The 27,457-nt window shown below is 33.9% G+C and overlaps 4 protein-coding genes across 4 annotated transcripts; 2 read left to right on the top strand and 2 right to left on the bottom strand.

Annotated features, from left to right (window-relative positions):
• Positions 1–966: 966 nt before the first annotated feature.
• On the bottom strand, positions 967–3,169 carry BNAC07G20190D. Its single transcript, XM_013851887.3, has 10 exons — positions 2,944–3,169; positions 2,614–2,673; positions 2,497–2,536; positions 2,239–2,417; positions 2,082–2,120; positions 1,895–1,984; positions 1,674–1,734; positions 1,460–1,587; positions 1,272–1,363; positions 967–1,206 (listed from the first exon to the last, which is right to left on the bottom strand). Exons 1-10 carry the CDS (start codon positions 2,989–2,991, stop codon positions 1,092–1,094), a joined length of 852 nt encoding a protein of 283 aa, XP_013707341.1. The 5' UTR covers positions 2,992–3,169; the 3' UTR covers positions 967–1,091.
• A 69-nt stretch (positions 3,170–3,238) lies between these two features.
• Positions 3,239–6,777, bottom strand: LOC106411176. Its single transcript, XM_048761857.1, has 5 exons — positions 5,143–6,777; positions 4,873–5,019; positions 4,534–4,650; positions 3,710–4,231; positions 3,239–3,479 (listed from the first exon to the last, which is right to left on the bottom strand). Exons 1-5 carry the CDS (start codon positions 6,637–6,639, stop codon positions 3,390–3,392), a joined length of 2,373 nt encoding a protein of 790 aa, XP_048617814.1. The 5' UTR covers positions 6,640–6,777; the 3' UTR covers positions 3,239–3,389.
• An 11,902-nt stretch (positions 6,778–18,679) lies between these two features.
• LOC106411533 (homeobox-leucine zipper protein HAT2) lies at positions 18,680–20,285 on the top strand. The gene is made up of 4 exons (XM_013852317.3): positions 18,680–19,078; positions 19,186–19,475; positions 19,565–19,644; positions 19,737–20,285. The coding sequence occupies exons 1-4, from the start codon at positions 18,931–18,933 to the stop codon at positions 20,041–20,043; spliced, it is 825 nt and encodes a 274-aa protein (XP_013707771.2). The 5' UTR covers positions 18,680–18,930; the 3' UTR covers positions 20,044–20,285.
• A 2,471-nt stretch (positions 20,286–22,756) lies between these two features.
• On the top strand, positions 22,757–24,926 carry LOC106407198 (pentatricopeptide repeat-containing protein At5g47360-like). The gene is made up of 2 exons (XM_048762263.1): positions 22,757–24,590; positions 24,678–24,926. Exon 1 carries the CDS (start codon positions 22,876–22,878, stop codon positions 24,307–24,309), a length of 1,434 nt encoding a protein of 477 aa, XP_048618220.1. The 5' UTR covers positions 22,757–22,875; the 3' UTR covers positions 24,310–24,590; positions 24,678–24,926.
• The last annotated feature ends 2,531 nt before the right edge of the window (positions 24,927–27,457 follow it).

Raw genomic sequence — 27,457 nt, 5'->3', positions numbered from 1 at the left:
TTTTCATTTGGTTGCCGTCAAAGAGAGAATGGGTTAGAAAGAAAGTGAGTAGCTTTAACTTTATTCTCAGGGTTGAGATTGCTGGTTTTGTTGGCATTTCAGGGTTGAGATTGCTGGTTTTGTTGGCATTTCCTATATATGCGCTGCTCCATTAACTTTATGCGTAGGTTTTGTTGGCAATGGTGTCTGAGGGGGTTTTCTGAGTTTTGTTTTAGGCATTAGCTCTCTACATCTCCGTTGCCCAAATGTATTTTCAGTTGGATCATAGTTTTTGACAAATGTAATATATCGTTTTTTCATTCCAAATGTTTTGCAAAATGATTGGTGAATAAAGTAAAGAAAGCTACATGAATTGCTTTTTAATAACTAACTAGTATATAAGTAAGCATTCGAGAAAATAATATTACAGTTTCGGTAAATAATCAACACAAGTTAACAAAAAGGATGATTGATATGGGAGGAACTTGGAACATAAGAACACACAAGTGGCCAATAATAAGTGTGCCTAATTTCTCCAAGATACACCTCTCTAAAGTATCCATCTTCTCCACTAATCATGTAAGCTACGTTTCTAGTTTTATCATCGTCTTTACTAATAACAACAACGACTTTCTTCTCCTCGTCAATGAAGAAACGCCTACATTGGCTGAAAAACTGATGAAAACTAATTGGGCCAATCTTGGGCCTATAACTCTAGTCTTCCTTGTGATGTGGACTGGAGACACTTCAATGTGGTATCAGATGTTTAAATGACATATTCATACCTGACTAAGCTTAAGTACTAGGTGCTAACACACGTTAGTTTTGTAAAACAGAGCAAAGTGGTAACACACTTAAATTCATGTTAACTCAGGGGTAAGAGACGGTCAACAATTCTTTTAACGACTAGTTACTAAAAGAAAAAGAGGTTATTTGATCTTGTAACTAAACACGTGCCTAAACCCACTCGTAACTCAAAAAAAGAAATGGTGAGCTGTATGATTTCATTTTCATTCTATCCAAACGTCCAAAACCCCAAGCTAATAAGTGGAGACAATAGCATCGTTAGTTTGATGTTTGGTCGGATAAAAGCACAACTTGTCTTTCTATTTTCAAACGTCGGTTAAGATCAACGAAGATAGAATCACTACGTATGCAAGGAACGCAAACAACGCTATCTGTATCAACAACCTTGGATTCTCTCTCATGTTTGGTGACGTCACCGACCTGTCACCAAAAGCTTTTGTTACAACAAAGCTACCAAAAGTAAGATTTGGGATTGTTGGGTTTACCTTGCGATACGCTGTGAGAGCCGATGGAACGGTAAACTTTGGATGAAGACGATGCCTGGTCCCGTTAGAGTCGCCATTACCACGTTATCACCCTTTTCGATTGCACAGAGAAAGTCAGATAAATGAGAGAAGTAATGAATCTTCTACTCCTTAAAAAGTTTAGGATGCAAAGGAGAGTGTAAATATACCCCGAATACTGCTCGTCTCAGAGGAGCATTATTGTATTTGATTTGAACATCGATAGAGGGAGTGAGAGCAGCGATGCAAGACACGTCAATGTTAAGAACTTCTCCTACCTCCAGCACTTTTTGTACAACTAACATGTTTGAGATGGTAATGTCAGTCTCTTTTTGGGGATAAGGCGTAAACACAAACAGCATTTTGGTTGAGATTAAAACTCACCTGAGCCACCTGCGAGGATGAAAGCAAGACCTTGTCCAGATAAGCGCTGTCTCAGAAATCCCTAAAACAAAATACTAATGTGAATAGAAGCTAGACAACGATTTTAGGAATTGGTAAGAATACGAATATAGAAACTGCATCACATTAATATGCGAGTCTTTCTTATGTAAAGATAAACATATCAGTAGTAAAGGTAACCGCAGTGAATTGTTTCTTCTTACCTCTGAACCAGCGACAACGATGTTTCTTGCCCTCTGGTCAACGGAGTTGACAACCTTTACATCATTGACGGAACAAAGGAATGCATCTGGCTACACAACAAAAAAAAAAAGACAAAAGGTCTTAAACTTATGAAGAACCTTGATTTAAATGAGGAAGAAGCTGAGAGTTTAGGAACAAAGACTCTACCTGGCACAAGATCTCACCTCCAAACATTGCCAAATCGATCTACAGGGAAACAAAACAACCAAATATCAAAAATACAATGAGAAACCTATACCAGACGGTACATCAAGGGTGATAAGGAAGAGGATAATGGCAACATGGAAAGCTTAAAATCACTAACCGGGAGAATCCTAGCCAAATAAGGTGCAGCAATACCCACAAATCCATCGTTCTGCCCCGTATTACGAAGAACTACGCTGCTTACACTCTTGCCCAAAATCCACTGCAAGACTCCAACTTCTTGTTCAGGGGTATATGTATTTTCCATCTCCACGGACCCAGACATGTAGCACATGGAACCTAGAGCAACATACCAAATTAATAACACAAATCAATAGTAAATAAACTTAATAGAGAAATCAATTTACAGGGGAGGTACCAGGCTTAGCAATGACTCTCTCCTCCGACTTTAACATTATCTGCCAAGAAACGACCCATGGTTGTAAGAACTAAATGGAGGAGGATATGGCAAATGAAAACATCAAAGCTCTTTCACCTGAACAACTTGGGCTTCACCACCAAGAATCTGGAAAGGTGTAATCGTATCTTGCTGACTCTGCATCACATGATCACTTATAAGATAACACAAGATTGATACAGACGTAACATTGCTTATCAGTGGCGTAATCGCATCATCTCAGAAAAGTATGACCGAGGAGAAGTTTCTCAATATTAGCTTGAGCAATCATAAATCTAAGTATAGGCGACAACAAAATCCACATCGAATTATCTAACTCCTACTTACAATGAATCTCAACTACCATCAGATTGCAAATAGAATACATGATCATCTTGAGCGAAATGATCGAAGAGAGAAGAAACTAACCTGGTAGACATATGGCTGAAATGGAGTTGAGAAGAACGGTGCGGCCATTGTGTGGTGAAGACCACAGATAATCTGGAAGCTTCACTATTCCCTCGACGGATCGGAGAATCCACCACTCTATCTCGGGAACGAACCCTTCGAAATTGGAAAATTCAGAGTACGATGTGTTCGGCGAGTCAGCGAATTCACGACGAACGACAGATGAAAAAATTTGCGAACGGTGGATCTTAGCGAAAGACACGTGGAAATGACTTCGTGGAGATGTCTTATTGGTTGTGACAAGCGAAGACACGTCTCAGAAAAAAAACAATCAATAGCTAGTGGCAGCAACACGTAAATACCCAAAAAAAAACCTCCGTCTTAATGCTTTCGAAACACTCTCCAAGAGAAGGAGGGTCATCATTGTGCTATACCCATTGGCCATTACATACTATACTTGGGACTTTTTACCGAATCATCCTAGTGACAAACCTTTCGAGTACAACAAACACGACATACAGAAATAAAAGCGTTAGAAACTTCTTGGACGCCATGACCCGGAGGTTGACTCGAACACCGTACTTTCTCATCACCCAAAAAAAACCTCCGTCTTAATGCTTTCGAAACACTCTCCAAGAGAAGGAGGGTCATCATTGTGCTATACCCATTGGCCATTACATACTATACTCGGGACTTTTTACCAAATCATCCTAGTGACAAACCTTTTGAGTACAACAAACACGACATATAGAAATAAAAGCGTTAGAAACTTCTTGGACGCCATGACCCGGAGGTTGACTCGAACACCGTACTTTCTCATCAGCTGCAACACCGAACCACACGCCATCACCACCCCTCGCACCATCATCCTCCCACCATCTCCAGCTCCAGCAACATTCCTCGCATCCACCTCAGATACGTCTACATACGAAACTGACTCTGAATTCTCTTTCTTGTCATTGTTGATCACAGGTTGGTTTAGCCCGAGACGTTCGTTGAGCCAGATGGAGATGTTGATTAGCAGCTTAGCCATCCATGCAACCTCGTCTTCTGACACGGGACGGGTCATCCAGTCTCCTTTGTACTTCGCACTGCTTGCCATTTGGTTCCTAGCACCGCGTGGCTTGAAGAGCTCATCACGGTTTTTCTGGGGATGGTCCATCTCTAAGGAAAAAGCGATTGGTTTTATGACATGCCCGCCAAAGAAGTTTGACACCACTTGTTTTAGTGAATCTACGCATTTTAGGGCTTCCGAGAGGTTTTTCTCTGGCACAGCTTGCAGTTCGGCTTCTGCGCGCAGAATGAATAGCTGCAATTGTACAAAAGAACAAAAGACGGTATGAATAATGTTGAATACATTTAAGCTCCACTTGACTTAGGGATTCAAGTGCCTCTACAACTGAAATTAGATAGCAAGTGTGCAGACGTGTGCTCAGGGATTCTGATAACTAGAGGACTGAAACAAACTACAACAGAAGAACAAGTTTTGAAAGTATGTTTATATAGAGCAATTTCCAAACACAGTTCTAGATACTATCCTACAAAATATCAACCTTCTGCTTTATATTCCTCAACTGTCACTGCAGTAGATAATAGAGGGAAGACATTAACCTGAAGCAGTTGTTGCCCGCCATCTTCGCAATCACTAAAGAGTTTCAGGTCCTTGTTCCAGTTTTCATGCAAGAATGACCCATCAGCATTGCTCTCACACAGCCCATCTTCCCAGTCCTGAAGTTCAACAAGCAATTAAACATGAATTTCAAAGGGGTTGCTTCTGCAGTGTTTTGTTTACTTTAACAAAAGTGTTAGTTGCAAGCGCCTAAATTTCCAAGGGTGCTATGATGACGAAGTTAAATAATATTGAGGGGTTGCTTCTACAGTGTTTTGTTTACTTTATGATGATCCCAGAGAACAGATAACAAATGGTATTGAGGGAAAACATAGGCATACCTTCAACTGCTCACGGATAGATGGAACAAATCTAGAGAGCTCGTTCACTGTTGAATTTCCTGGTCCAGTTTGTTTAGAGTGAAAGGCTTTGTCAATATTCTTCATCAGAACCAAAAGATCTTTGGACGATGTCAATATACTCATCACCTGTTTAGAAAAACGCAGTAGATTGATTCAGTCACGTTAAGATTTAGAAACAGAAGTCTTGCAATCCATATTCTAACACATGAAACCATGTCTGAGAAATATAGCTTAAGCAAAGGATCAAACCTTCAGAACCATCTGAGTTATTGTTTCTGGATCTGTGTGAAGGAACTTGTGCGCAAAGCCAATAAAATGCATAACCAGAGAACTGTAGTATAGATAATTTGATATCACATAGCTCTGCCACAAAGACGTGTATCCACAGCCACGTGATTCATAAGACTCTTCCTTTTTAGCATCTTTTACAGATCCATTTAAAGCAGCTTCGAGATCTGAGAAATCATCCAAACTGATCATCCATGGTTCCAGGTACGTAACCCATATGGAGAACACCTGAGATGCATTCTTAATAGAACTCCCAATGGGGCAGAACAAGAAACTCCTCAATATATATCGGTAAAGAGGCCTCTGTAAATGGGTATTCCAGGAAGTGAGTGGCCTGAGGCTCAAATTAGCGACATGGAACGATGATCCTGAAGTAGGTGTCTTCCACCGTGGACTCTCGCCATACTCAATATAGTTTTCACTCCCAACACCACTTGTAACCCAGCTCAAATTCAGATACTTGACAAGCAACTTCACAACTTCTTGCAACCCACAAGTAGGTGGAATCTCTTCCACAGCAGAACGGAAAGGAGGAGCCACACCAAAAGATTTAGCCGTAATAACAGGAAACGGTGAGAAGTCATTCTCAACTATCCAATAATGCACAAACAGATTCACCAAGAACTCAGCTCTCGCCATAACTGATCCATCATATCCATTTCCGTATTGCAAAAGAGAGCTACGATAAGGCTGGTGCGCATTCAAATCAAAAACAGGAACAAACGCTTTCAGATAAGAGTAAAGAATCTTCACGTAGAGATTACACTCCAGCTTCTGATCTGAATCACGCTTGCTACTCCCTGGAAAGCCTTTGATACGCGTCCAACTCTCTAGCCTAGACATCTTTTTCTTCGGAATGGGAATCATATTCATAGATGAACTCTCGTTGTTTCCTCTACAAACCGGATAATACGAGAGCCAAAACATGTAGTACTCGAAAACATTTAGACGAACTTCATACGATGCACCTTCCTCGATTTTACCTTTCAGAAAGGGGCACAAATTAGATAACGCGGTTCGATCTTTCTCGCTTGATAACATGAATCGAGCATACTCAGGCAGACGCTCGGTAGGGAAAACGTATTTAACAAGAGATAACTTGTCGACGGCAAAGATTGAGCTCATGAGTATTCCACTAGGGGATAAGAGAGAGAAAACTCTTCCCGATAGATCCGAATCGTTAGTCGCCGTGATTACATCGATCCAACCGTTCTGCGGCGAAGAAGATTGAGCCGGAGATGGAGCGGTTGCGTCGCCGAAGCCGAAGATCTTGCAGATTAAGCTCGGGAAGGTGATAGAGAAGAAATGGCGGTACTGATCAGGCGTATGCGAGTGAAGAAACGATTCCACGGAAGAGCAAGCCGCGGAGATAGCCGACGGCGTCGAAGCTGCGAGTATGTTTGATGCTAGGTCTTGCGATTGCGAGAGCGAATCGACGGTGTACGAGTGCGGAAGCATAGCTAGATACGGTGGAGTAGACTGCAGACGAATTTAGGGTTTACGCCGGAGAAGAAGGGTTTGAAATGCGAGTGAGACCTAAATCGCGCCTTGTGAATGAGAAACCCAAAAGGACGAATGGGACAAAAATAAAATCAACACGAAAAAGAAAAAGAGGGCGTTACGTGACACGTGGCATCTGCTTATGTCACCGTGGTTAACTCAACTTTTACCAAAGAGGTCATCGGGTGAACGCGGGAACATTCTCGAGTGAGCGCCCTAAATTGAACGGTTCTGATTTCGACACGTCGTCAAGGCCCATTAAAAGCTCATTTAAGTCTAGCCCATCTGGATTTCTGCATCTGTGCATCTACCAGAATTGAACACCTACTCAAAGCTGCAAGCAGAATCCAGCTAAGGGAAAAGTTTCCAATATGATCTCTTAAAATCTGGAGGCATGTATTATCTAATTTATCATGCAATGGGGCCTGGAGCAAGTAAATGTTTGTTTGATTAAGCTTCTAATAATGTTTGGCCCAAAATAAATAAGGTTTTTTATTGAGGTTGACCCAAGATGTTGGGCCTACTCAGATCTCAAGGCCCAAGTCATGCTGCGTCCAAAAAATATTACTGAGCATGGTAATTATGAAATTTTAGTACTATTTTTTTGTTTGGTAGGAACTAGTTCCAAAAATATATTGACAAAAATGAACTGGATGCAGTTCAACAACCATGTCACTGATATTTTTTGGAGACTACTATCATTTTCTCATGTGATTTTTATTTTATTAAGGATGTAAAAAGCAAGAATAAACAGAAAAATGAAGATTATTGATTGGCATTACCCGGATTCTCATAAACACGGACGGCTCGAAAGGTATTCTTGCTGAGTTTACGCTCAATCTTGATTACGTTGAATCTATATGTTAACTCCATTAATGTGTAATAAAACCCTTAAACTTCAGGGTCTGAAAGTTATTCTCGGTGTCTATTGTACTCCAAGTGCTTGCTTAAACGAGAAAGATATATAGACTATTATATTAAGAGTATCTCCAAAAAAATTTCTACAGTTTCTAAAACTCTATATTTGAAGTTTTAAGTATTCTTCTCAAAAAACAAAAATTTTAACTCAACTTCAAAATTATTTGTATTTTACACTATACTCCTTATATTTATCATAATTAATGTAAATTCGTAAAACTTTTATAAATGACTATCACATACATAAAATATTACAGCAATATTAATTAATAAAATTTTACACTAAAATATTAAAATTATAAATAAAATACATAATTGAATATTAAACTCAAGAAAAAATACCACATTATTCCGTAAAATTATTTATGTAATGATCCATCCTCGGTTATACAAAATTTGTTTGGACAATATTTTGGAGATTTTGGAGGTTCCGGAGAAAATTTACCAGATTTTTAATTTTGTTGTAATATTTAAACTTGTGCAATAATTATGTCTTCTTGTATCTTCTTAAAAAGTTTTTATTAAGTTTCTTTTGTAATATTTATGTTGCCAAATTTTAGTTTTGAAATATTATAAATCTTATTTTAAGGATTAAAATGATAAACGAAAAATACATAAAAATCATAAATATGATATGTAATTAATATTAAAGACCAAAATGTAAATAAAAGATGAAACTTAAAATTTGAAGTTTTGAGTAGTGAAACTTCAAATATGAAATTTCATTTCTCAAAACTCTAAATTTGAAGTTCCTTTTTATAGCATCTCCAAAAGACACTCTATAACTTCAAATATGAAGTTTTTTGCTTTCCAAAAAAAAAACTTCAAAACTTCAAATTTGAAGTTTTGAGGAGTGAAACTCTATATCTGAAGTTTCACTATTCAAAACTTCAAATTTGAAGTTTCATATATTTATTTGTATTTTGGTCCCAACAATTACACATCACATTTATAATTCATAAATATTTTCTTGTTTATTATTTTAATCCTTATAAAAATTATATCTCATAAATATTTTAAGTTTTGTTTACAAAATTTAAGTTTACACATAAAATTAAATAAAACTTTAAAATAAGATTTAAAATATTTAAAACTAGATTTAGATAACAAAAATATACAAAAAAAACTTAACAAAAAAAACTTTTAAAAAATTACACGAAGACATAACTATTACACAGATTTAAATATTACAACAACACTAGTAGTCAGGTAAGTTTGATCCGGAACCTTCAAAATTTCCAAATATTGTCCAATTTTTTTTTGTGTAATTGAAGATGGTTGTTGTTGTTGTTGATGATGTCTTTTCGTACAATTCTCTCTTGTTCATATTGAATATATTCACGAGTATTAATATCATCGATAAAAGTTATTCTTTTAGCAATATTTTATGTTTTATTTTACTTTCTTGTCATGATCTAATGTATTTACAAGTATTAATATCTTCGGATTTCAACAGTTTTTATCTCTAATCTACAAATTAGAAATGAAGAGGGCTATTTTTACTTCGAAATGCACTAGTAGATCATATATGCATTACGAAAATCACTTTATGAAATAATATGGTATTTTTCTTGAAGTTTAATATTAATTAAGTTATCTTGTTTAAAATTTTATATTTTAATATAATATTTTATTAATTAATTTTGTTGTAATATGTTTATATATGTGCTAGTTATTTATAAAAGTTTTATGAATTCAAATTAGTTATGACAAATATAAGGACCATAATATAAAATACAAATAATTTTGAAGTTAAGTGTGAAGTTTTGCTTTTGGAGAATAACACTTTTAAACTTCAAATCTAGAATTTTGGAATCTTCAAAATAAAGTTCCTTTTTGGAGATGCTATTAGAGAGCAAAAAACTCTATATTTGGAGTTATAAAATTTCTTTTGGAGATGCTCTAAAAAATCTCAATTACAGCATTTTCTTCCTTTTTTGTTGATAACACTTCTTCACTGAAGTAATTTCTGATTTATGATATTTCTAGTGATGGAGCTTCAATCTGCCAAACATTTCACTGAATGCAAGTAAGACCTAGGAATTGTATTTTATACGAAGAGAATTTGAGATATAGAGCTCGTGATCGGAAGATATTACGGGAGAAAGAGATTAGTTATACCTTTAATTAGTTAGGGGTATAAAGGTATTTTGGTTATTAAAATTTTAATGGTAAAATTGGTTAAGGTAAAAATGAAATACGGTTCCAAGGAAAGTGGTAGTTTTGGCAAATTTCCCTCGTTAATTCCAATTGCCTAAACAAAATAAGAAACATTCTAATGCTTATATCTGAGTACTTTAATATATATTTGTTTTGTTGAAATATTTTTATTCATATTCGTTAGCTAATTATAAGACTCTTAACATTGAGAAAAACAAATTCAAGTTCATGTTTTAACTTAGCTAGATACTTTTGGGATTGTACTTCTACCGGGTATGTGGATGATATTGATTCCTTTGAACTATAAGAAGAAACTAGAGTTTGGTCCGTCCGCCTGTGCGGATATAGATTTTTACGTTTTTATAATTGTTATTTGTTTTTCATGATTAGTGTTATATATTTTTGATATGTCAATGTATAACTAATTGTATTTAAAAGACACAGACTGAATCAGATAATAAGATTATTTTTGGTATAAATATAATAAGATTATTTTTGGTACAAATATCCGAACCTGTTTCAGATACAATGGTTGTTTATATATTTTTATGTTCCTACATATCATAATCAAAATCATTCAGACCCGGGAGGACCCAACTCGAACCGCACATATAAATTTATATTATCCAAGGGGGACCTAATTTTTAAACCCAAAAAATTGATCCAGAAAAACAACTTGTACATGAATGATTACCCAAATGTCTATACCCAACTGATTTTGACTAAAATAAGGGAAAATAGAATGAATATTTTATTTAGTAAAATAGTTATATGGAGTAAAACATGAAGTGTCAATAAATGTAATACATTTTAATTATTTTGATTTAAGTTATTATTTTGTTCACATAAATTATGTCTTTGAATTATGTGTTTGGCTGCAAGATTTTTCACATTTGGAACTAAGAAAAAAGAAAGTTTTAGTAAACCAGATAAAACCAAATTATTAACCTTATGCAAAACCCGATAATTTTATATTTTTTTTGTAATTTTCAAAAAGTTAATGTTGATTAACTTATAAATAAAAATTTGCATTATTATTTTTATGGTAATATAATTAATGATTTGATGTATTGTTAAGGTAAATATAATTAATAATGTGATGTACTATTAAAGTAATATAATTAATGAAATTACTAAAATGATAGTATTATAATTCTATTTATACTGGTATCTATGTTTCCAAACAATTTTTATTTATATTGATATTTATGTTTCCAAATAATTCTCGATTGTATTTTAGTTTTAATAATATATACTAAGATAAGACCTGCGTCTTGCGCAGGGTGAGTTTATTTGTATATATTATTGATAGTTTCTTTTATATATTTGATCATTTATTTATATAAATAAAATATTTTTTGTTGTTATTATATAATTTCTTTCCGATTGATCGGATCAATTTTTATTAAAAATAATGGGACAAAACTATAATTAATATATTATGGGTTGATCGGATTGGACATTAAACAAATTATGACATAAAAACTTTTTTTTTCCATAGATTACATTCTTGAAAAAAGTGAACAGTCAATTGAATTATTTTGACTTTTATCTTCTATATGGTTTTAAAAGCTTTCAAATCAACCATCGAATTGATATATGTCATTTTAATGTTTTTAGTCGTAAACTTAAGGAAAACTTACATTTTTGTAATTTAAAGTCGTTTTAAAAAATTTAAAATATAACATATAAGAAAAAATCTAACATATAAGAAAAATATAACATATAAGGTGTCCTCATTTTTTGTATTTTAAAGTCGTTTAAAAAAAATAACATATAAGGTTTCCTCATTTTTGTAATTTAAAATCATTTTAAAGAATTCAAAATATAACATATAAGAAAAAATCTAATTTTTTTTTATTATATGGTTAATGTGATTGTTTATTTTTTTTAATAATATAAAATTAGACAAAATGAAGAAAGATGCAAAAATTGTTATCAAATCTTTATTATTCATAATCATTAATTGCCATATATATGTAAATCATATTAGGTAATTTCGTAGCTTTTATTTAGGGAAAGAATACACACTTCTTATATTTTAACTTAATATAATGTTCTCTAGTGGACATTAGACAAATTATGACATAAAAAACTTATTTTTTCTCTCGAACACATTCTTGAAAAAGTGAACAGTATTGTTTTCACAGTTGAATGATTTTGACTTTTATCTTGGATATGGTTTTGAAAGCTTTCAAATCAACCATCGAACTGATACATGTCATTTTAATGTTTTTAGTCGTATACTTAAGGAAAACTTACAATTTTGTAATTTAAAGTCGTTTTAAAAAATTCAAAATATAACTTATAAGAAAAAATCTAACATATAAGAAAAATATAACATATAAGGTGTCCTCATTTTTGTATTTTAAAGTCGTTTTTAAAAACAAATATAACATATAAGGTTTTCTCATTTTTGTAATTTAAAGTCATTTTACAAAATTCAAAATATTACATATAAGAAAAAACTAATTTTTTTATTATATGGTTAATGTGATTGTTTATTTTTTTTAATAATATAAAATTAAACAAAAATGAAGAAGGATGCAAAAATTGTTATCAAATCCCTTATATATTATTTGAGAAGCATTACAACTTCTTTTTGTAGCCACATGTCATCACTAGAATGATTCTTAGAATCATTAGAGAAATATGTTGGTTCATCTAATTATATAATAAGCTTTTTATTAAACTAACAATAAATTCATCATTAATATATTTTATCATTACCTTAAATACAATTTAAGGTAATGACTAATGTGGCTAAGGTATATATGACAATTAATGATTTTGAATAATAAAGATTTGATAAAAAATAGTGTATCTTCTATCATATTTGTTTAATTTTAAACTATTAAATAAATTAAACAACCACAATAACCATATAATAAAAATTTAGATTTTTATGTATATGTTATATTTTGAATTTTTACAAACGGCTATAAATTACTAAAACTGTTAAAAATCTCACATTCAAATTTTATGATCCATGGTTTAAAAATTTTGTTATGACAAAATACAAATGATTACAAAATATAAGTAAAAAAACTAATTTAATTAATTATTAAGATTAATATATATATCGTTTTAAATTAAACTATAGACCATATAAAATACAATATTTTAGTTTCAAAATTTACTTTGAACAATTTTTTTGATAAAAGTTTTGAAAAATCATTGACAACTAATTTTTTTAAAAATTATAAATTACTAAAACTATTAGTCCCACAATGAAAATTTTGTTATCAGTAATTTATTTTTTTCTATAAAAGATACAAATGATCAAAAAAACTATATGAGTAGAAATCATCATTTAATATACATTAATATTAAAAATATACTAAAATATATTATCTATATTAGTATCATTTAAATTTAATAACATATCCTATCAAATATAAAAAAAAATTTGGATTAATAAAATTGATTTATATGTTCGCACCAATTTAATTATATATTTAATAGTTACTGATTTTTAATTATTTAATATATATTTATTATTTCATAATATGTAAAAATATTCAATACATAAAATAATTTTTATATATAATGCTGATTCCGCGCAAGGCGCGGATCTTAACCTAGTCTTTATTATTCATAATCATTAATTGTCATGTATAAGTAAATCATATTAGGTAATTCTGTAGCTTTTATTTAAGGAATGAATACACAGTTCTTATATTTTAGGTTAATATAATGTTCTCTAGTGGACATTAAACAAATTATAACATAAAAACCTTATTTTTTCCATCGAACACATTCTTGAAAAAAGAGTATTGTTTCCACAGTTAAATTATTTTGATTTTTATCTTCCATATGGTCTTGAAACCTTTCAAATCAACCATCTAATTGATACATGTCATTTTAATGTTTTTAGTCGTATACTTAAGGAAAACTTACGTTTTTGTAATTTAAAGTCGTTTTAAGAAATTCAAAATATAACATATAAGGAAAAATCTAACATATAATAAAAATATAATATATAAGGTGTCCTCATTTTTGTATTTTAAAGTCGCTTTAAAAAGAAATATAACATATAAGGTTTCCTCATTTTTTGTAATTTAAAGTCATTTTAAAAAATTCAAAATATAACATATAAGAAAAAATCTAATTTTTTATTATATGGTTCATGTGATTGTTTATTTTTTTTAATAATATAAAATTAAACAAAAATAAAGAAAGATGCAAAAATTGTTATCAAATCTTTATTATTCATAATCATTAATTGCCATATATATATAAATCATATTAGATAATTATGTATCTTTTATTTAAGAAAAGAATACACAATTCCTATATTTTAGGTTAATATAATGTTCTCTAGTGTTATATAATTATGGAATAATGTGACACCATTAGAATTAAACTATATTTTATATTAAATGCTCTAGAATTCTTTGAAATGGAATTTAGAAGGCATTTAGAGTGCCACCTAAGATTTAGGTTTTTTTTTAATTAATACAAAATTAAGGTTCTAATTTTTCAAATGCTTTTCCGTTAATATATTGGGGATGTTGACAAAAAAAAAAAAAGGAACGAATGTTTGACCGACATTTTTTTTGTAACAATTTGACCGTAAACTATAAATAATTAACTAGGAATGCACGTGCGGGTGTGTCATTCACACGTGTGCTTCGCTGTAATGGGTGGTTTTGGCTTTCGTAGGAATATGTGCGCCACGTCAGTTCCACATGGGATACTAAGCACTACGCACCAATCAATTTGCTCCTCTCTTTCTATTTTCTATTACAGTTTCGAAGCTTGCTGAAGATTCCTCAAAGTCTCAAACCATTTTCATTTTCTTTCCTTATCACTGAGGCAACTATGACTTTAAATCAAATTTATCTATATAGTATATATCATTGATGAATTATAAATCGGTCTCTTTATTTTTGGCATGGGAATCTCCATGATCATATTATTGATAGTCATAATAAGCCAAAATTTAAACGTCAGAAATCATCAAACTGTTACTCTTTGATAAGTATATGTTACTAAAGCTTCAGTTATATGGAAAATATAACAATCCAACAATCATGTGACGCAAATTTGTCTGATGATTAATCTTTCCCTAAATCTGGAAAAAAATCAAATATTCCATTAAGTAGATCAGGTACATGTGATAAGACAATTGGACAAATATATTTAGTTAGAAAATTATTGGTAGTTAGGTTTAGACCATGCTGAATATCGAAAAATGATTAGATATCGCCAATGATGACTTCATTCTACGGCCAATGCTGTAAAGATCAATCAAAGCTAATATACACATGCATGAAAGATATGATTAAGCAAAACCACAATTATTAGTCCTACACAATGCAAAATATATAGAATGATTACAATGATACCGTTATATTATTCCGTTGTCTATGATTTTTTGTTTTTTTTTGTTAATTGTGTTTATTTTCTGTTTTCATAATATATTCATAGACTCATGTGTTGGAATGTGGATTCTTTTTAATCAGGAAGAAATGATCAAAAGGAAACACGCGCGCGTGAACGAACGCACATTTAGTTAATGCGTGTGCTCATGGACACGTGGGACAGCAGATCACACTGAAACACTGCTCCGACATACTGTCGGATCTTCTGTAAAAGCATGGGTCCTACCAATAATGATACCTCTTGCTACAAAATCATCATATGCTCTCAATAATTGTCGCCAATTGCCGAATTTCTTCACTTTCTAAGAGGGCGCGTGTGCACACTTCTATTTGGAATAATTGATGCTGTTAAAAGTTTTATTTTGAGCAAAATGCTGTTAAAAGTTCACATTTCCTCTTTCTTTTTTTTTTTCTAATCAATGTTTTCTTTTTGTCAACTTTGTTATAATCAATGTTCAGTTGATCATTTTTACGATAGAAGTTAATTAAAATTTTCACATATATATAGTCATAAAATAAGCTGAACTCATGGACAAGAAATTTATCAGATTTCAATAGTAAATTTTAATTCAGTGAAATAAACTACTTAAAAGTATACTCCATTTTATAATAATATCAATTGTGAAAGTATGAATTTACGACGCTAAAACGATCAAGTAGTAATTTAACAGACAACAAGCAATTGTCACAAAAATCTTTAAAACTATGTTTCAGCTAGTTTGGTAACAAACCAACCGAACTTTGAGTTTTTTGAAGAGAAAAAGTAATAATTTCTAAGGAATGAAATCATTTTAATAATGTGTGTCTGTATCAATGTTTGAGATATTAAATTAGTGGTTTTGCTATAAAAATCGGTACTATAAACTAGCAAAACAACTTCTTGTTTGTAATATTACAAATTTTAGCCTGTTTATCTCACAAATACTTTCATAATGTATAGAAAAACATTATGGACCAACACTTCCCTCCAAAACGGGGTTACAACATTTACATAATTCATCGTAATTTTTACATTCGATTTGAGACTATCCCCTCCTAAAAGGTCTATGCAGTATGGATGAATATGGTTAATGTCTGTACTGGGTTGGTCTCCTGCAACAAACGTTGTTCTCACTATCACAATAGTTCCAGCTTGGTTGATCTCTTGAAGATTTTTCAAACAATTGTATTCAATTAAAAGAATGAAGTGGATTGTAGTAGAGGTAAAATTAGAGATAAACCTTTTCTGAAAAGATTAAAAAACTCCAAATTAATCATGCGATACAATTATTGTATTATGGTACTGCATGGATGTCAAGTCAAGTGCACCAAGTGTGATCATTTTGATCATAAAGAGACTGTGTCTAGAAATATCAAATAGGCAGAGAGAAAGTTGTTGTCATGGCTGCTGTCCTATTATAATGAATACTAGCGAATCTGTAAATGAATGCTTCATTTCAAGATTGTATCCGAGTCAGATTAACTATCAAATTTGAAGTCTAGTACATGACCGCCTTTGACTGTAAAAATGGCCATAACCCCACCTCTGAATTAGATGTTCCATCAAGTTTGTCTAAAAATTCTAAGAATTGTAATATAAATGATTATATTCGCAGAGTTAAGATGCTCACCAAAACTATTATCTGATGATGTTTTAACCATCGTTGCCACCAAGGCAATTGATAATTCCATCACATTAAGTACTTTAGTTTCTTGTTTAAGTCTCCTATCTTCTTCGCATGTTGAGAACTTGAGATAAGTACAATTAGGTAACTTGATCGAGTTGCCAAAGAAAAAAAAGGTAACTTGATCGTAAAAAACTAGTACTTGTTTCATTGATGGAGGCGCGTGATTTCGCATGGTGTCTTGGCGCGTGAGGAAACAGCTCAACACGCACGATCACACGGGATGACCCACATGCTCCATCGCCCATGTTACTGTATGCAAAGTAACTAAAACCCTTGACCAATATTGCTCACATTTAAAACTTAAAACATGTCAAATTAAAGTTAGAGATAAAGGCAAAAGCACAAACGTTACCGAGGGAATAACAAGAAAAGAATAGCTTTGAAAATGTCATTGTTCACAAAAGTAGAAACCATGATGATGTTGTTCATAATCATATGTAAATATTCACTACCTCACATGTAGTATATGATTGGTTTATAACCAGTGATTGGCCCACAACTTTGAAGAAGTTCAGATTCATTTGTATTGTGTTTTGTACCAACCACTCGAATTAGTCAATTCTCTCATTATATCCAACCCCAAATAACTATTTCCTCTTTCTTGAAGTATTTAAAAAAAAAAAAACTGGACAAACAAACTGGCTACTTTGTTGAAGATTTGACTCAGCCTACTGTGCCGTAACAAATCAAAATCAAAATATTTCCACATACTATTATTCTTACGTATAAAACAAGATGCTTGATATTATTTGATAATGCTGAGGTACTAGATTACGTGGAAAAACGAAATTTATTATTCATTGACTTCGAGTACTACTACATTACATGATCTAAACTATGTTCGTAAAGCACTATGAAAATTCTCTCAACTGTAGCCCAGACAGTTTATTGGTTTTAACACTGGTTTTAAATCTCAAGACACAACAATGCCCATGTGTACACTATTACACAAAATGGAGTAGGATGTGTTTTGTGGAAGAAGAAAGAGAGGATACATCAATGTTACTAGTAGTTTTCCTGCGTTATGCGCATATATAAAATATTTAAAAATATTATATATAAATAAAATTTTCTATTTTTATATTTTAGTTTTATTAGTTTAAAAAATAAAACCATAATGTAATTGTTTTTAATTTGATTTATTCAAGTTTACTTTGACCTTTTAATTTTGCATTATTTTACTTTTGATAAAAATAATTGAAATTTATAAAGTTACTTTATTATATTATTATTTATTTAATTACCATTTTTAAATATGTCTATTTGTAAATATATAAATTATTTCTAATAATATATACATTAAATAAAAATAACTTATATACGTTGATAAAATATATTTTAAACTACACTTATTTTAATAATAAAAATATGATTCATATATTGATGTTAAATTTTTAATATTCGTAATTATTATTTATATATAAAAACATATTATTTTAATTGATATAGAAAAGTTATTAGGTATCATAAAATCTTACCAAAATGAATATTTAATGAGGAAAAATATTTTTGATATAAAATTTATTAGTTATTATTATATTATGAAACTTTTCCAAAAATATAAATCCGTATATAGAAAATCATCATTATTATATTTAAGAAATCTTACCAAAAACATAAATCTAAATATAATAAATTTTACATGTCATAATTAGATTTATGTCATGTCATATTTATTTTTAAGCAATGTCATCATTTTTTGTGAAATTTAATGTAGTGATGACATATATACAAATCAATTCTCAAATATTGTTCAGGGGATCGAGAAAGTAAAAAAAAAAAAGAAAAAAGGAAGACATGGCAAAAGCTAAAGGGGACAAGTTGGGGATATAAAGTAATAAACTGGAAAAAAATAAGACCAATAATGATGGATTGTAATTAGCCACCTGACAAAATCTCATCATTCAACTCCTATATTAATCCCTTATTTGCCTTCAGTATCTTCACACATCATCTCTCCACAACAAACCTGATCTCTCTCTTTAGAAACAAACCATTTCTCATCTGTATCTTTCTTCTTGATTTCTTTCTCTTCACAGAAAGATCAAAAACCCTTTTAGTGTTCTGTTTTTCTCTGTTTTCTGTTCTTGTCTAGATTTATAAGAATAGAATAAGTCATGATGATGAGAAAAGAAGATCTTGGTTTGAGCCTAAGCTTAGGGCTTTCACAGGATCACACACCTCTCCAGAGTCAGAATCCTAACTCGTCCATATCCAACAATCTCCATAGATTTCCATGGAACCAAACATTCGCTTCTACATCAGGTATTTGCTCAATGAAACTTTCAGATCTCAACTTAATCCCCCAAGATCTTGTATGTGCTATTTGAAAATTTGCAGTATTTGACTGTCTTGTTTTTGCTTCTTTGTAGATCTTGGCAAAATAGATGTGAACAGTCTTCCAAGAACCGTGGATTGCGAGGAGGAACCAGGGGTTTCCTCTCCTAACAGTACGATCTCGAGCACCATAAGCGGCGGGAAGAGAAGTGAGAGAGAAGGAATCTCCGAGCACGATGAGATCACTCCGGATAGAGGTTACTCACGTGGAAACTCCGACGAAGAAGAAGACGGCGGGGAGACGTCAAGGAAGAAGCTCCGATTATCTAAGGATCAATCTGCTTTTCTTGAAGAGACTTTCAAAGAACACAACACTCTCAATCCCGTAAGTTGAAAAACAATCTTTTGTCAGAGAACCCAATGGTTTAATTGTAATAACTCTGAAATAACGAGGGTAGTTTTGTCATTATGCAGAAACAGAAGTTAGCTTTGGCCAAAAAGTTGAACTTGACCGCAAGACAAGTGGAAGTGTGGTTCCAGAACAGAAGAGCAAGGTGAGATATTTTCTCCAACTCGCATTAAATTACTTTTATAACCGGTTTAGTTTTGGTTCGGTTCAACTAAGATTTGTTTGGTTTGGTTACAGAACCAAATTAAAGCAAACGGAGGTGGATTGTGAATACTTGAAACGATGCGTAGAGAAACTAACGGAGGAGAATAGGCGCCTTCAGAAAGAAGCTATGGAGCTACGAACTCTGAAGCTGTCTCCACAGTTCTATGGCCAAATGACTCCACCGACTACGCTCATCATGTGTCCATCGTGTGAGCGTGTGGCTGGGCCAGCATCAAACCATCAACACAATCACCGGCCCGTTCCGGTCAACCCGTGGGTTGCTTGTGCTGGTCAAGTGACTCATGGGCTGAACTTTGAAGCCTTGCGTCCCCGATCGTGATATGAACGGTGTTTTGTTGCTTTCCGTTGTTGTGATGGTTGAATATTATGTGGCTGTGTGGGGTTCATTGTATTATTCGATGATTGGCCTTCTTAAGTTTGATTGGCCTTCTTAAGTTTAAGTGCTATGTATGATGTAACCTTCATATACATATAAATTAGTAAAGATTAGTCGCAATAGTAACCAAATTGTGAAGCTATTTTAAACAAGTTTGATGTGAAAACAAAAATGATCTTTCTAGATACCTTGGACTAGCTGAAAAATCTTAATTACAACTCTGGCAAAATCATGAAACTATTTATCCTACACCATTATTCATTTAACGATGGATCGAGACTCTATGCTCTGTCTCTAATGTTTTTTTTTTCTTTTCTGTTGAGTTAACTACTTGTTTATCCTAGACTATTTTCTTATTAATACAAACGGGACCGGCTTAATATTGTTATAGGTCCTACGGCAAATTTTTTTTTTTGCTGATTAAAATTTATATATTTAAAATATTTTTAACTAATAATATTTTGTATTTTTTGTGATGAAAATAATTTATATATATATATATATCAAATATTTTTGGGTCTTTCCAATTTTAGTTTTTTTCTTTCTATAAAATATAGATTTATAAAAAAATTGATCCCCTTAACCTTTAATATACGAGAGGACACAGACTTGGACCGAAACGGTCGCTAGCACTTGTACCGAAACGGTCGCAAGCACTTGTACCCTGATTAGCCGGTCCTGAATACATACAAAAAAGTTAAATTAACTTCATTCATTTGTTACTTTTAAATTTAACTAGGTAAATACTCGCGCTACGTTGCAGTGATTTTTACCTTAAATATTTCTTTATTTAATGATTGTTATTTATTTAAATTTAATGTTATTAATATTGTGAAAATTGTGATAAGTAGATATCAACATACTTTAGTTATGTATTTTAACTTTTAGCAAAAGTTTTATTTTTTTATTTTAATAAGGATCTTTATATATTTGTTAATTTGTTGTTTCCTTGTGTAAGGGATTTTTTGTAATCACTTTTTTTTTTGTTTAATGCATGATATTAAAGTTTGTTTTATTTTTGATTTTTTTTACTGTTATATTGTACTTTGGGGAATACTCTGTTTTCTTTTTGAAAAAAGGGAATACTTACTTTTATTGACATAATAAAAACACATATACTGAAATGAAATATGATGATGATAATGAATATTGACGCTCCTGATTGACCGGCGTCACTCAGTATCAGTGTGCCAAAGCCTAGCATGTGAATCTCTGCGTGGAGTAGTGGAACCTATGTTTAACACAAAAGAGATTCGATTAAAGAACAAAACTTTGACATCAGGTTTAGAGAACAAATCTTATTGTTTTGTTTCATTCATTAGATCAATTATATTAGCACACTTGAAATGTAAGGTCGCTTGTAACAAATAAAACTTCAGGTACTGCCTTTCCTAATTGTCTTCTATTAAACCAATAAGAAAGAATGTCAACGTGGACCACGAGATATATGCAAACCAACAGTTTTACTTTTAAAGCTATCAAGATAAAGTGACTTACTTGTGATTTAAGAAGACGCCAGAGACCCATCTTCACTTCTGAAAGGAAGACGGAGCCAAACAAAAAACAATTACACATTGACTTGAAGCCATAATCACTAATGGAAATATGTCACATATTCCTCCTTACATGAATGGCTCATTTACATGACCCCCTGACATATGCGAGGTCCCACCAATTGAGTTATGTAGAATGTAAAGCTGGTAAACATCTGCTCTTCTGGAAGTAATGTAATAGAAAGGAATCAGATGCCAACTCACCGCCCATGTAAAAAATAAGGCTCACTTTTGCTCTTTCCTTTCCAGTGTTCACCAACTAAACAAAAGTAGTAAATCTTAAGGTTTTCCTCAGATTCTGCTTGCAGGATACTCTACAAGTGCTACCATTTCAGATATTGAAATATAACAATGTGTAGAGGTCCATCAACTAAGGAAAAAGTATGAAAACAGACACACACACATGTGAAATGTGCACGGTTTAGATATTCCAAAGGTTGTTTTCATAAAGTCTTATTTCACATGCTTTCAGAAATAATGCTTTTTCTAGTTACAAAAGCAGCACAAGATTTCGATATGCATATCCACTTGATAAATAGAATACTTACTGTATTATATACGAAAATAGCTGCTTGAAGCTACTATCTCGGTAATTGTTTTGTAGAAAGGGAGATCTTTGTCGACATGAAAGCTTTAACTCTGGGTCAGGCTCACCTACAAACAGAAGCAACATTACAAGTAATATACAGAGAGAAATAAGGTAGCCTTCAGACAAAGTCACATAGGCTAGTACCAACATATACAGTCAAGGCCCAAGGAAATAGCGCATGATGAGTAGAATGCTAGCCAATCAGATTCCAACCCCATAAAGAGATTCCCTTATCACGTGATTTTCTGAGACCATGAAACCATTCCATAATCCCAGCATGTTTCTTTGGCTCAAGCAATAATAACGCCTCTTCAAGCTTAGTGATGATGTCTACGTATTGAATAACAATGTAATCAGGCGCAGTAATTAAAATTTCATCAAACGATCGCAGTTGCTGAATATTTTGGCGGGGGTGTTGACACAATCACGTGACCTTGTCTTGTTACTACAAATACAACTGTTATTGGGTTTCTAATTAGATGTTAATGGGCCGATCTATGTAGCCCATAAACTATACTCTTCGTCATCGTCTCCAATGAGCTAAATTCTCTTTTCTCTCTCAATCAATTCTCAACTCCCGTCGTTCCTTCTAAGATCTTCTCAATCGCTTGGTACACCTTTGCGAACAGCCAGATGCTACGTCACTTGATCCGTCGTCGGGTCTCTCCCTCATTTCAATCCCAACCCTCAAAGCTCTCACCTTTACGATTCTCCACAACTCTCTCAACCGCCGAGAGATTATACAACCATCTTCAGTCATCCATGAGCAACCTCGAGAAGGAACTCACGTCATCGAAGGCCAAACTCGACGCGTCTTGTATCAACGAGGTAATAAGAAGATGCCAACCAAACCAAATTCAATTGGGTCTTAGGTTTTTCATATGGGCAGGAACTCAGTCCGGACATAGACACAGTCCTTACATGTATACCAAAGCTTGCGACTTTCTTAAAATTAGAGCGAACCCAGATCTCATCAGAGACGTTGTTGAATCATATAAGAAAGATGAAGGCTTTGTTAGTGTTAAGACCATGAGGATCGTTCTGTCTCTTTGTAGCCAAGCGAAGCTCGCTGATGAGGCGTTGTGGGTGTTGCGGAAGTTCCCTGAGTTCGAGTTATCTGCAGACACCGTTGCGTATAATGTGGTGATTAGGTTGTTTGCTGATAAGGGAGATCTGAGTATGGGTATGAAGTTGATGGAAGAGATGGAAAGTATTGATCTTTCTCCAGATGTGATGACTTATACGTCTTTGATCAATGGGTTTTGCAATGCGGGGAAAGTTGATGAAGCTTGGAAGCTGGCTAAGGGGATGAGTGAGCACGGTTGCGTGCTTAACACCGTGACGTATTCGAGGATTCTGGAAGGGGTTTGCAAGTGTGGTGAGATGGAGAGGGCGTTAGATTTGTTGACAGAGATGGAGAAAGAAGAGGATGGTGGGTTTATTAGTCCCAATGCTGTTACTTATACTTTGGTGATTCAAGCGTTTGTTGAGAAGAAGCGGGTTCAAGAGGCGTTGATGGTATTGGATAGAATGGGAGAACGAGGATGCTCGCCGAATCGTGTTACCGCTAGTGTTTTGATCCAAGGGGTTTTGGAGAACGGTGAGGATGTTAAGGATCTTTCGAAGTTGGTCGATAAGTTGGTGAAACTCGGTGGTGTTTCTCTCTCTGAATGTTTTAGTTCTGCTACTGTGTCGCTGATTCGTTTGAAGAGATGGGAAGAGGCGGAGAAGATGTTCCGTTTGATGTTGGTCCGTGGGATTAGACCTGATGGTCTTGCGTGCAGTCTTGTTCTCAGGGAGCTGTGTTTGTTGGAAAGGTATCATGATTGTTTCCTTCTGTATGAAGAGATTGAGAAGGTGGATGTGGTGTCAACGATAGACACGGATGTGCACTCGGTTCTTTTGCTCGGTCTATGCGAACAAGGGCGGTCTTGGGAAGCTGCTAAGCTTGCGAAGTCTATGCTCGATAAGAAAATGAGATTGAAAGTTTCTCAGGTTGAGAAAATCATTCAAGCTTTGAAGAAAACTGGTGATGAAGATCTCATGCGTCGTCTCTCAACGAGTTAATTCCATTATTTTAGCTTTTGCATTAGTGAAGTTTTGTAATGATGTTACTGTATAACAACAAGCAGAAAGAACTCAGAATAGTTGAAGATAAACAAGTTCCTCGTTAGCATCAGTTTCCTAGTAAGTACTGAACCGATTCGTATTGTTGTCAAAGAAGATGAAGCTGCAGCCAAGGTGATGATTATGTTCTGAAATGCTATGCTTGTGAGGGAAGGCTTCCATTTGTAGGATCAGATTCTAGCTTTTTCCTACTGTATTGTCGTTACACTCTGCAGCTGAAGGTGAGATAAGAAACATCTCACCTAAACTCTTTTTGAGATTTACCTTTAATGGCTTTGGTTATATTTTGTACATTTTGATCATTTCAGCATTCAGTTAATGGGGAAAATTGGTTCAACCTGAAGTTAGAAGCACAAAACCTTGAAGGCTCTTTGGATACAACAACAATCAGGAAGACCTCTGGGAAATGGAAGGCAACAAGTTTCTCGGCCTTGTGGTTGTGCACTTCTCTTTTTGGTTTTCTTGTTAAAGGGATAAGCATCACAAACATTTGTGCTTCGCTTTTCTTTTGTTGTGTTTTGCCACACTAATATGAATATATGTTCTTTAACTTGTTACATGTTTGTCTCTTGAGAGAGCCCATAAAAATCTCTCTCCAGTGTTTCTTAGATTGCGTAGCTAGTAGTATTGTCTAGGATGACAATAAGAAAAATAAGCATCATAACATATGTCTCTGCAATATTTTCTGGTAATAAATGACTCTGTCAATGTGAGAACCGCATCTCTCTGTCAATCGTCTAGTGTTTCTTTGCAGCCTTGGTTCCCCGAGATTGTCCATGCGTTTGCTGTGGCAGTTGAATGTTCTGATCCTGCATCTTGTCTGCTTCGACAGTGTCACCTCTCTCTTTCTCCTGCTCAACTCGCTGTCTCTTGGAGGATCCCACAGCAGAAGGATGTGGTGCAGATCCATGTCCATCACTCATTAGCTTAACCATTTGGTCTGTATTGCTCTGAATCCGACCTAAAGTAGTCAGAAAGATTCTGCCAAAATTCGGCTGCTGAAAGAAACCAAACACAAGGTGTGAGATTAGGCAGAAGAGAAAGATGAGTAGTTTTTACTTACTGGGATAAACTGGCTGCTGCTGCTGAGAGGCTTGAAGCGTTTGTTTCTCTAGAGCTTGGGACTGTCCTGCTTTACTTGAACTCTGCTCCACAGAGACTATGGGATTACCATCATGTGCATACGCAGCATCTTCAGGCACTTGTGAGAAGAGGCTTCGAGCAGACTCCCTTACTAAAGAGAAGCAAAGACATATGTCAACAAACAGATTCTTCAAGTTAAGTAACTCAAAAGAACAAGGCACAAGTTTATCTACCTTGTTGCTCTTGTTCTCTGGCCCTTGTATCAGCAGAGCACAAACACGGTGCCTTATCTGACTCTCCCTTTGGTGGCGAATCTTATACAACAAACAACCACAAGAGAATCAAACAAACACAAAAAAAAAAAAAAAAACTCAGAACTCTGTTTTATTCTCATATGTACACTAACTTGGAGTCTTGCAAGATCCATTTTTTCTTTTATTTGACCAAGAGCGGTTTCTTTTGCCATTTTAGCAAGAGGTGTTGCATCTTCACCAGTCGCAAAAACCAATAATAAATCAAAAGCATGAAACTGGTGTGACAAGCAAAAAAAACGTGGTTTAGGGTTGCGTGACAAGCAAACACACAAACAAAAACAAAAAACTCAGAATAAGAACTCTGTTACACTAACTTGGAGTCTTACAAGATCCAGTTTCTTCTTTTATTTGAGCAAGAGCGGTTTCTTTTGTCATTTTAGCAAGAGCTGTTGCATCTTCACCAGTCGCAAAAACCAATAATAAATCAAAAGCATGAAACTTGCGTGACAAGCAAAAAAATCGTGGTTTAGGGTTTCTATTTTTTGCGTACTTGGTGCATGATAAGTTCAAGCGGGCTTATGTTCAAAAAGGCGGGAAGAGTTTAGAAGGATTTGAAAAGAGTGAAGAGTCTCGGGTTGAGTCAGAAGCTTCACGTTTGGATGCGGTTTCGAATGAAGAAGGAAAGACTCTGGTGGTCGCAGGAGCTTTGCCGTTGGAGTAAGAAAGAAGGCCGTTGAGATTATAAATAAGGAGTGAAGATATTATTAGAAGTTCATGCTTGATGTTGTATTTGAAAGACGCTATGAGTCTTCTTGCGCGATCGCTATGAGATCATTGATTACCTTTACCTTCGTTATGAGATTGTAATCAGACTTCAAGCTATTGCGATTCTTAAACAGAGTTTATACAAGTTCTCAGAGTTACAGATATCCTAAATCTATCATTGGTGCGGTGAAAAGTTCGGATACGACGATTCTGATGTCGACGAGTGGTTCTCCGGTGCATTCACACATCGCCGATGAGGAAAATCTGCGATGTTTGGGGTTGGATGGTCAGGTTGAGTTTCTATCTGGTGCGTTCTTTCGTTTGAACAAGGAGCAAGGAGTAGCGAATGCGGCGATTGCGGTGGTGGAGGTTAAGACGTCGTCGATTGATGGGAAGATGACAACGATGGAGGCGGTGATTATGAATCTAGCTTCATCGGTGCAAACAGTGTTGAAATCGATGGGGAAGAAGCCAGTTCAGGAGCTGGAATAACATTCCGCGTCGTCTCAACCGTACCCTCAGGTACGAACTCCATTTTCGGAGCGGAACAATCGATCTTCATTATCCTATAGATCTGATGAGCTGAACTTGGATAATCGAGAGAGTATGCTTAAGAAAGTAGAGATGCTGGTTTGTGATGGTATGAAGATATTAGAGTGGATTACGGATCTGGAGTATTTTTACAATTTGGGGAGGCATAGCGATGAGGCGAAATTGGATTTGGTACCATTGTGTTTGCAGGGAGCGGTGAAGAAATGGTATGCCTAGGTGTTAAGGAGAGGTGGTTTTGCTCACTGGAGGGAGTTTAAGCAGAGATTGTTGGTGAGGTTTTCGGATTTCATTGATGATGAACCTGAGACGAGACTATTTTCCATCAAACAAACTGGTACTGTGACTGACTATGTCTCAGAATTTGAAGAGCTCTTAGCGCAAGTTCCTGATTTGGCAGATCATCATCTGAAACGCCTTTTCTACAATGGATTGAG

Source organism: Brassica napus, chromosome C7 (genome assembly GCF_020379485.1).
Source record: "Brassica napus cultivar Da-Ae chromosome C7, Da-Ae, whole genome shotgun sequence".
Taxonomy (NCBI): domain Eukaryota; kingdom Viridiplantae; phylum Streptophyta; class Magnoliopsida; order Brassicales; family Brassicaceae; genus Brassica; species Brassica napus.
This window is presented reverse-complemented; position numbering and strand designations above follow the sequence as displayed.